Raw genomic sequence first — 10,136 nt, 5'->3', positions numbered from 1 at the left:
TCTGTGGAGAGACCCTGGTGGAGCAGGCTGTCCCCCTGCAGCCCATGGGAAACCACAGCAGGGCTGTTCTCCATGCTGCAGCCTGTGGAGGACCCCATGGTGGAGCAGGTGGATGTGGCCTGAAGGAGGCTGCAGCCCATGAAGAGCCCCCGCAGGTGCAGGCTCCAGGCCAGAGCTGCAGCCCGTGGAGAGGAGCTGCCACCTGTGGGAGACCCATGTTGGAGCAGTTTGCTCCTGATGGATGGACCCTGTGGTACAGACCCATACTGGAGCATTTCTTGAAGAGATGTAGCCTGTGGGGAGCCCACACAGGATCAATTTGTGAAGGATGGCATCCTGTGGGAAGGACCCTACATTGGAGCAGAGGAAGAGAGCAACCACGGAGCGACAGAGATGAAGTGTTACAGGCTGACTGCAGCCCCCATTCCCCTGCACCACTCAGGGGGAGGACGTAGGAGATGGTGGATGGGGGGAAGGTTTTTTAGTTTGCTTTGATTTATTCACTGTTCTAGTCTGCTAGTTATGGGCAATAAATTACATTAATATCCCTTTGCTGAGTCTGTTTTGTCTATGATGGTAATTGCTGGGTGGTCTCCCAGTTATCTCAACCCTTGAGCTCTTTTCATTGTATTTTCTCCTCTTTATTCCTTTGAGGAGGAAGATTGAGAGGGTAGTTGTGGTATAGTTTAGCTGCCCAGCAGGGTAAAAACACCACAGGATAAAGAACAATCATTCTACTCACTTGCCCAGGACTGCAGGAATACACTGGATGCAGCTACTCTTAATACACACTTGACAACAGCTCTAAGAATCTCTTTAAATTCATCAAATTTGAAGTTGGATATATGAGATACAGCAGATAAATCAATATCCATTGATTATAATGCAACAGTGTTCTCATTTGTTCTTGTCATTGACCGATGTTTGGGTACCATTCTATGATTATACAATTCTAAGTAAGTCCGTGGATGTTCAGTGTGATCTTTTGTAAAGGTTTGGGTAGTCTTCTCGTCTCAACACAATAGAAATAATCACAGGCTCACTTTAGTGATGAAGTTTCATATAATTTATTTGTAAGATGCAGTTGAAATTCACTTTTCCAAATGCTTTAGCATGAGTATATACTCATAACATGCCATCAGCAAAAACAAAATAGAAAGTTGCAGTAGGTGGAAACTAGTCCATGAAAAAAATATATGGTTCCAAACTTCCCTTTTGTTTTTCAACCCTTTTGCAAAAAGAAGAATAGGCTACCTCACACTGGATCACCCTTTAATTCCATTCCTATCACAGGGCACTGAGTTCTTACATAACCAGTAAGAATCTCCCACATTTCTTTTCTACAGCATTCTCAAACACCCTCTCCCTTTCTTCATGTTACTTCCAGGGACACAGGGCAGAGATACTGCAAAAACAAACACAAACAAACAAATAAAAACAAACAAACAAATAAAACAAACAAACAAATAAAAACAAGCAAACAAATAAACAAAAACCTCCATTTTCTCTCTTTTTTGAACTGAAAATTTTAAATAAGAACATCAACATTTTTGGGGTTGTGCTAGATGGCTGCATACAAGATGGGACCCAATAGAGATCTAACCATATGCCATGTCATTACAGGTAGTTTATTCTATGAGGTGCAACCTATCATTTTTTCAGCAAATGCCAGTTTGCACACCAAGTTGGTAGCTGAGATCTCTCTCTGGTTTGTTCTCAAAGACAGCACACATATAGCCTTTGCAAGCTCGGTGTAGATTACAGTTTCTTTCTGTACCAGTGCAGAACCGAACACCAGGTAGGTCTTGCAGGGAGGGAAACAGGTAATTTGCAATTTTCTAGCTAAAAAGAAAAAAAAAAAAAGTTTTTTTTCATGGACTCATGGACTGCATGTCCGAGTGCTGATGTTAGCTATATACCTGATTCCTGCTCATTCCTATTCACCCTGCATTGCAGTAAAGCTGGTATTGAAATTTGTCTTGTATCTTCCTACATACATTGTCACAAAACATTACTCCACAACATACCATTTCTTCTGAGTGTATATAAAAAACCTTGTCAAGTCTTCTGTCTGCCTCAGGCGCAGTTATTCTTTAAGTCCAAGAGTGCTGGAAGGAGCATCCAAGTGCTCAGAGTGGGTGTGGAATTTCTAGCTGACTGTTCAGTGTGATGTGTTCAGTGTGATGACAGCGAGAATGTCTGCCTTGTTCATGATGCCTTTTTTAGAAGTTGGGGGTCAGCATCTTTAGAAATCTTGAGGAAAGTATTTAGCGCAGCCAGGAGTAAGAAAGATGGGCAGAAGAGTAGAAGATAGGCAGGAGAGTGGAATTCAGGTGAAAGGTCTCAATGTAGTTGTCTAAAAATATACACTTTCTGCTCATCTCCATTTTTAAGCATACATTTAAATACACGTTCATTAGTAAGGCTCCCCTTAATGAACAGATATGGACCCCCCCAAAAAGAGCTGACTCAAGTCAAATGTTGGCAAAATTCACAGGCTATGCAACACCCAAAACGTAACACATACTAGCTCTACTGGGATATACAGAGTGCCTGCATGTGAGGAGAGTCATTCAGCTTCCTAAACATAGCCATCAAGTACTAATGTAATACTTTGTATTATCCAGGACTACTGAATGAGACTGTCAGCTTCGGTTCATATCCTGCAAGAGACAAACATGCTTCTGTATCGGATGCTGGAGACTAGATGGGCTACAATAAGACATCTACACTGACAGAATAAGCATCAAGGCCTTGAATATCTCCCCTGATTTACATCTAAGCAATTAAATTGTTATGTGCTGAACTACATGAGATAATGAGTGATTTTTTAGTCTCTTGTAATACAGCATCCTTTTGATCCCTTCTCTTATAAATATGAATGGTAGAGTAACCACATTTTGAATCTTGTTCCTGTTTTGGTCACTTTCCACCAGAATAGTTTTCTCCCTAATGTTTTATTCAGGGCAGATCTCACCTCCTGGTTCCTAAGAGTGTAGATCAAGGGGTTCAGAGCTGGGGTGATGGCACTGTACATGACAGACACTTGCATGTCCGTTATGGAGGAGCTGCTCGAGGATGGAGGTGTATAATTGAAGAACAGTGGTATGTACATTAGTGCCACAACAGTAAGGTGAGAGGCACAGGTGGAGAAGGGCTTCCATCTTCCTTCCTTAGACTGGACTTTCTGGAAGAGGAAGGAGATGATGTACAGGTAGGAAAGGACTATGAGAATGAATGGGCCTAGAGCAATAGATGTGGTGACAACATTAAGGAGGATCATGTTGAGGCTGGTACTGCTACAAGCCAAATTCAACAGTGGCTTGATATCACAGAAAAAGTGATGAATTTGGTTATGCCCACAGAAACTCAGTTGAGAGGTCATAATTGAATGCATCATGGCATGTACAAAACCAATGGACCAGCTGGCCACAGCCAGCAGCAGACAAGTCCTTGGGCTCATGACAAGGGTGTAGCACAGCGGGTTGCAAATAGCCACATAGCGGTCATAAGCCATGGTGGCCAGGAGCACAGCCTCAGTACTGCCCAGAAAGTGGAAAAAGTAGAGCTGGGCCAAACACCCAGCAAGAGAAATAGGCTGATGCCCAAAGAGAAAACCAGTCAGCATCTTGGGAACAGTAACTGTAGAGTAGAAAATGTCCAGGCAGGAAAGGTTCCCCAGGAAGAAGTACATCGGTGTGTGGAGCCGTGGCTCAGATATCACCATGGTCACAATGACACCATTTCCCAGAAGACTAGTTAGGTAGAGCAACAGGAAGGAGATGAAGAAAAAGTATCGTAGACCTTGGATATCGGTGAGGCCCAAAAGGATGAACTCACTGATCTCTGTGTGGTTCAGCATTGCTAGAAAAATAGGAAGCAAAGGCAAAATGTCAAGGTTTCATAGTGTGAGAAATGCTGTGTTACAATACTTATTTGTTTCTATGCTACTTTAATACAGGAAAATGCAGGAAAGAGCAAAATATTATATATGCAACCAAACATAAAAGCTGAATACAAACACAAGGATTTAACACAAACATAAGTAACTGTAGTACAGTCTTCTAATTTCTGTCTAGAACAAAAACAAAGAGTGAAAAATTTACAGAGATTAAATATTAAAATAAAAACTTCATCTGTGCATAATATGGAAGAATATGTAAGGACAATATGTAAGATATGAAACACTGCTGCTTCTTCACCTTCAGCCACATTTATATTTCAGTTCTGCCCATCTGTAACTCCCTGATATAACCTTTAATCTCATCAATAAAGCTTCATAATTTATAAAGATTCACAATGTGAATCACTCTTGATGCTTTCTTTTTAATATTGTGCCCACATTTCTTTAAACCAATTTCAACTTTCCCATTTCTAATGGTTACTATTTCTTCCAGACAGTTCTTTGATCTTTAAAAATGTGCAATTTCATTTTTTTTTTAAATCAAAAACAGTCACCAGAAGGTGCTCCAAGGTTCCATACAATAAGCAACATTTCTTTTGTACATTGCTGTCAATAAAAGAAGATGATGCCTTAGCATGCGATCAGATGCTGTTTCTGTTAGTGAACTATATATTTTGCCTAAACAACAACTTTTCATTGAGTAGCAGCACATGAATGGAACAAAAGCCAGCATCTGATCTCCTACAATACTGTGATGGAGCAACAGTGAGTTTGTAGGAGCCAAATTAGCTAGCACAGTTTCTTAGCCAAATTTGCGCATCACACCGAAAGCTGATCATACTGCCCCAATGTGACATTAATGATCAGTACTGTCAGTATCTCTAGTCTTTTAAAATGCAAGTAGTAAGCAAGCACATGATCTCACTTTTTTTCTGTTTCAAGTAAGTTTTCATAGCACTATGTATGCTACATATAGAATATATAGAATAAAACATATAGAATAAAAAAACATATAGAATAAAAAAGCAAAGTCCCAAAATTATTTTACTAGGGCAGATAGGCATAGGTATTTCTAGCTTAAAGTACAGACTGCAAATCCTGCAAGCTGAGAATTTTTCTTTTTTTATTGAACGTAGCAATGATTAATACTGATGAATATAAACAATGGAAAAAAATATTACTTTCAAAATATTTCTTGTAAAGGTTAAAACACATATAGATACATTTCATAGCCTTTCTTGGTCATTCTATTACACACTTTTATTGAAAATAAGTAGTTGTTAGAAGTCATTATGATATACCTCCAACCCAGTCACTCTTTTTCTCATGCTACTTTAGCTTACTCTTTTAGCATGAAAACAATAAACTAAGACTTTTAAAATGATTTCATAATAAAAGAATGCGAGCATGTAGCCTAAGGTAATTTCTGCATATATGCATCCATTCTAAAAAAACTGATCATATTTGGCTGAAAATACTTTTAGCATTATTTTTTGAATAATATATATTTGAAACACTGGATTTAATATTTTTCTAGATTTATCAAAATGTTAGTCACCTGCATTTGAAGAGTTAGAGATGTTATTCTCTATGAAATACAAACGCTTCGGTTTCTTACATGTTATTTGCCACCTTTAAGCATAGAAGTGTTTCTCACTTAAATCATAGAATCATAGAATCATAGAATATCCTGAGTTGGAAGGGACCCTTAAGGATCATCAAGTCCAACTCTTGACACCGCACAGGTCTACCCAAAAGTTCAGACCATGTGACTAAGTGCACAGTCCAATCTCTTCTTAAATTCAGACAGGCTCAGTGCAGTGACAACTTCCCTGGGGAGCCTGTTCCAGTGTGCAACCACCCTCTCTGTGAAGAACCCCCTCCTGATGTCAAGCCTAAATTTCCCCTGCCTCAGCTTAACCCCGTTCCCGCGGGTCCTGTCACTGGTGTGAATCCATCTGGGGAAATCCATCTGGGGAAATCCATCTGGGGAAAAACACCCCTCCATTAAGGTGTGTCCCACAATGCCCTCTGATTCTGCCTGTTATTCTCAGTTAACTACAGGTGATCTAATCACTTTCTTCTACTCCTTTAATGATATTTTTTCTTCTATGTCTAACATTTCCCTTCTGTTTCACAGATGCTGACTAAACTTCTCTCCAGTGAATGGAGAAACACATCCAGTCAAAGGAAAACAAATGTCCCAAAGTTTTTTTTGTTTGTTTGTTTGTTTGTTTTTCCAGGAGTGGAGGAAGTCCCAAAGTTTTTTGTTTGGTTGGTTGTTTTTTTTTTTTTTTTTTTTTTTCAGGCATGTGGGGAAGACACTTGCTCAAATATAAATGCAAATAAAAGTCTTTGCATGCTGAAGCTTGCCTATTTTTCCAACTGTATATATAAATACATATTGTTCTGCACAAGCCTCACATCACCACCAATCAGTATTTTTCTGATTGTAGTAGAGCCTTCTGACCATGAGGGAATGGGAAACCAGAAAACAAAGCTGAGGACAAAACAACCTATTCTGAATTTCTGAATTCAAAGATTAAGAATTTCTGTCCTGCTAGTTTCTTTCATACCTTATTTTTCTAGATGAGAGATTAATACTGTGGCCATGATGAAAAAGACTTCCATATATATTCAGATAAGACACAAGGAAGAAGCTTTGCAAACTCTACTAGAAATTTCTGATGGGGGAATTTTTATTTTTATTTTTTTTTATTTATTATTATTATTATTTTTAATCATGTTCAGAATGTACAAAATATCCATCATGGGGGAAATAAATTTCCTACTGCTTTCATCAGTCTCTTGAGATTAGCTTTGTGATTCAGTGCTGAGTTGCAAAACAAAGAACCAAGCACCCCCTGAATATAATGCATGTATGAGTCGCCTGCAAAGCTAAAGAAAAAAAATGGAAGCAGATGACAACCTCACTAACAAGGAGAAGCTGGTTTAAGTGATGAAAGTTGAGGGCAGCCTTGGTTGCAGCATCCATGACATGATGGAGTACAGGATCTCATGTGGCAGGAACAGAATACTGAGCTGAATCACAACCCTGGACTTCAGTAGGGATGACTTTGGACTTTTCAAGCAATTGCTAGGGGAAATCCCATGGGACAAGGTAATTAAAGGAAAAGGTTAGTTGGTTAGCATTCAAGATCTGGTTCTTCCGAACTCAAGGTCAGGGCATCCCAACAGGTAGGAAGTCAAGAAAGAAAGAGAGCCAGGAGACCTGCATGATTAAACAGGGAACTGCTGGGCAAACTCAAGTGGAAGAGGAGAGTCTACAGATCATGGAAGAAGGGGCTGGCCACTTGGGAGGAATATAATATTGTTGTCAGAGGATGTAGGGAAGCAACTAGGAAAGCTAAGGCCTCCTTAGAATTGAACCTTGCAACAGGGGTCAAGGACAGCAGAAAAGACTTCTTCAAATACACTGCGGATAAAACCAACACTAGAGGCAATGTTGACCCACTAATGAATGATGTGGGTGCCCTGGTGACAGAAGATAAAGAGAAGGTGGAGTTACTGAATTCCTTCTTTGTCTCTGTTTATAATGCCAGACACTGCCTTGAGAAGCCCCCTACCCCTGAGGCCCCAGAGGAAGTTGGATTAAATGAGGAGTTTGCCTTGGTTGATGAGGACTGGGTTAAGGACTGATTAAGCAAGCCAGACATCCATAAGTCCATGGATCCTGATGGGATGCACTTTCAAGTGCTGAGGAAGCTGACAGAAGTCATTGTTAGGCCACTCTCCATCATCTTTGGTAAGTTATGGGCATCAAGAGAGGTGCCTGAGGACTGAAGGAAAACAAATGTCACTCCAGTCTTCAAAAAGGGCAAGAAGGAGGACCCAAGTAACTGTAGACCAGTCAGCCTCACCTCCATCCTTGGTAATGTGGTGGAATAACTTATCCTTGATGTTGTCTCTAGTCCTATCAAGGATAAAAGGTTCATTAGGGGCAGTCAACATGGTTTCACCAAGGGGAAGTCCTGCTTGACCAACCTGATAGCCTCTTATGAGGACATAACCAGGTGGACAGATGATGGAAAAGTAGTGGATGTAGTCTATCTTGATTTCAATAAAGCCTTTGATACCATCTCCCACAGCATCCTCACAGCTAAACTGAGGAAGTGTGGTCTGGACGATCAGGTAGTGAGGTGGACTGTGAAATGGCTGAAGGGAAGAAGCCAGAGGGTTGTTGTCAATGGGACCGTATCCTGGGGGTGCATCAAGCACGGCATTGCTAGTCGGTCGAGGGAAGTGATCGTTCCGCTCTACTCTGTGCTGGTGTGGCCTCACCTCGAGTACTGTGTGCAGTTCTGGGCACCACAGTACAAAAGGGATGTAAAACTGTTGGAGAGTGTCCAGAGGACGGTGATAAAGATGGTGAATGGACTAGAGGGGAAGACGTATGAGGAGCAGCTGAGGTCACTTGGCCAATTCAGGCTGGAAAAGAGGAGACTGAGGGGAGACTTCATTGCGGTCTACAGCTTCCTCACAAGGGGGAGTGGAGGAGCAGGTGCCTATCTATTCTCCTTGATCACCAGTGATAGGACCTGCGGAAAGGATGTCAAGCTGAGGCAGGGGAGGTTTAGGCTAGACATCAGGAAGAGGTTCTTCACTGAGAGGGTGGGCGCACACTGGAACAGTGTGTTGATCTGCTTAAGGGTAGGAAGGCTCTGCAGGAGGATCTGGATAGGCTGGACCGATGGGCTGAGACCAACTGTATGAAGTTCAACAAGTGCCAGGTCCAGCGCCTGGGGCACAACAACCCAATCAGTGCTACAGGCTGGGAGATGAGTGGTTAGAAAGCTGCCTGGCAGAGAAGGACTGGGAGTATTGGTTGATAGTCTGCTGAATATGAGCCAGCAGTGTGCTCAGGTGGATAACAAAGCCAACAGCATCCTGGCTTGTATAAGAAACAGTGTGGCCAGCAGGACTAAGGAAGTGATTGTACCCCTGTACTTGGCTCTGGTGAGGCTGTAGCCCGAATACTATGTTCAGTTTTGGGCCCCTCGCAACAAGAAGAACATCAAGGTCCTCGAGCGAGTCCAGCGAAGGGCAATGAAGATGGTGAGGGGTCTGGAGAACGAATCTTATGAGGAGCAGGTTAGGGAGCTGGGATTGTTTAGCCTGGAGAAGAGGAGGCTCAGGGGCGACCTTATCGCTCTCTATAGGTAGCTTAAAGGAGTCTGTAGCAAGGTGGGGATTGGTCTATTCTCCCATGTGCCTGGTGACAGGAAGAGGGGGAATGGGCTAAAGTTGTGCCAGGGGAGATTTAGGTTGGATATTAGGAAAAACTTCTTTACCAAAAGGGTTGTTAGGCATTGTAACAGGCTGCCCAGGGAAGTGGCTGAGTCACCATCCCTGGAGGTCTTTAAAAGACGTTTAGATGTAGACCTAAGTGATATGGTTTAGTGGAGGACTTGTTAGTGTTAGGTCAGAGGTTGGACTAGGTGATCTTCAAGGTCTCTTCCAACCTAGATGATTCTGTGATTCTGTGAACATTTTTATAAATTTAAACTTGACTTGATTTGTTCTGTATTCAACTTACAAATAAATTGTGTTTCTGTATTATGTTAAGTTTCTCTTCATTAAATATAAATTGTTTTTAAGTTGACTGGTTCACATTTAGGTGATTCTAGACCTTTAGACACTGAAGTTAACGGAAAGACATCCAGCCCATCCAAAGGTGAAATTCTGGCTCATCATAGATGTTACTCATATGATAAGATGACCTACACTTTGGAGGTATCAACTTCTTTCTATATAAAATAAGTTCCAAATAGTTATTAGAAATGTGTACGTCTCTTTTCACCTAATTTAGAGATGATTCTCAGGCTGTGATTGTTAAAGATGTTCTTGCACAGATTCCCCAACTAAGCTCTTTTACTCTGGGGTCACTGTCATATCCAATTTTAAGCCTCGTCTCATGTTTTAAGCCTCATCTTACTTGCAACTGTAGCTATTTCCAAGACCATAAGTCTGTTCTAAGTTACTAATCTTTTAGTAGTGTGTGTGGAGGGTGGGTTGTTGTTTTTTGGTTGGTTGGTTTTATTGTTTTTGTTTGTTTGTTTGTTTGTTTGTTTTTGGTTTGGTTTGGTTTGGTTTGGTTTTTTTTTTTTTTTTTTTTTTTTTTTTTAGGATGGGTGTTGTTGAGGAAATGAAGCCAGGAAACCAAACCATTGTCACTCACTTCTTACTTCTGGGGTTTGGCCTACATAGCAAG

The 10,136-nt window shown here is 41.2% G+C and overlaps 1 protein-coding gene across 4 annotated transcripts; it reads right to left on the bottom strand.

Annotated features, from left to right (window-relative positions):
• Nucleotides 1-1,510: 1,510 nt before the first annotated feature.
• On the bottom strand, nucleotides 1,511-5,566 carry LOC118172444 (olfactory receptor 12D2-like). Of its 4 annotated transcripts, none has more exons than XM_035336345.1 (3): nucleotides 5,463-5,556; nucleotides 4,369-4,510; nucleotides 1,511-3,864 (listed from the first exon to the last, which is right to left on the bottom strand). In XM_035336345.1, the coding sequence occupies exons 2-3, from the start codon at nucleotides 4,370-4,372 to the stop codon at nucleotides 2,870-2,872; spliced, it is 999 nt and encodes a 332-aa protein (XP_035192236.1). In that variant the 5' UTR covers nucleotides 4,373-4,510; nucleotides 5,463-5,556; the 3' UTR covers nucleotides 1,511-2,869. The 4 variants fall into 4 exon arrangements, 3 of the variants coding, with proteins under 3 accessions (XP_035192236.1, XP_035192237.1, XP_035192238.1); XM_035336346.1 differs by lacking the exon at nucleotides 5,463-5,556 and adding an exon at nucleotides 5,163-5,266; XR_004753707.1 differs by lacking the exon at nucleotides 4,369-4,510 and having other exon boundaries at nucleotides 3,059-3,187; nucleotides 3,805-3,864; nucleotides 5,463-5,545.
• Between the last annotated feature and the right edge of the window lie 4,570 nt (nucleotides 5,567-10,136).

This window comes from Oxyura jamaicensis, chromosome 10 (genome assembly GCF_011077185.1).
Source record: "Oxyura jamaicensis isolate SHBP4307 breed ruddy duck chromosome 10, BPBGC_Ojam_1.0, whole genome shotgun sequence".
In the NCBI taxonomy this organism is placed as follows: Eukaryota; Metazoa; Chordata; class Aves; order Anseriformes; family Anatidae; genus Oxyura; species Oxyura jamaicensis.
The sequence above is the reverse complement of the archived record's forward strand: the minus strand, read 5'-3'. Positions and strand labels throughout refer to the sequence as shown.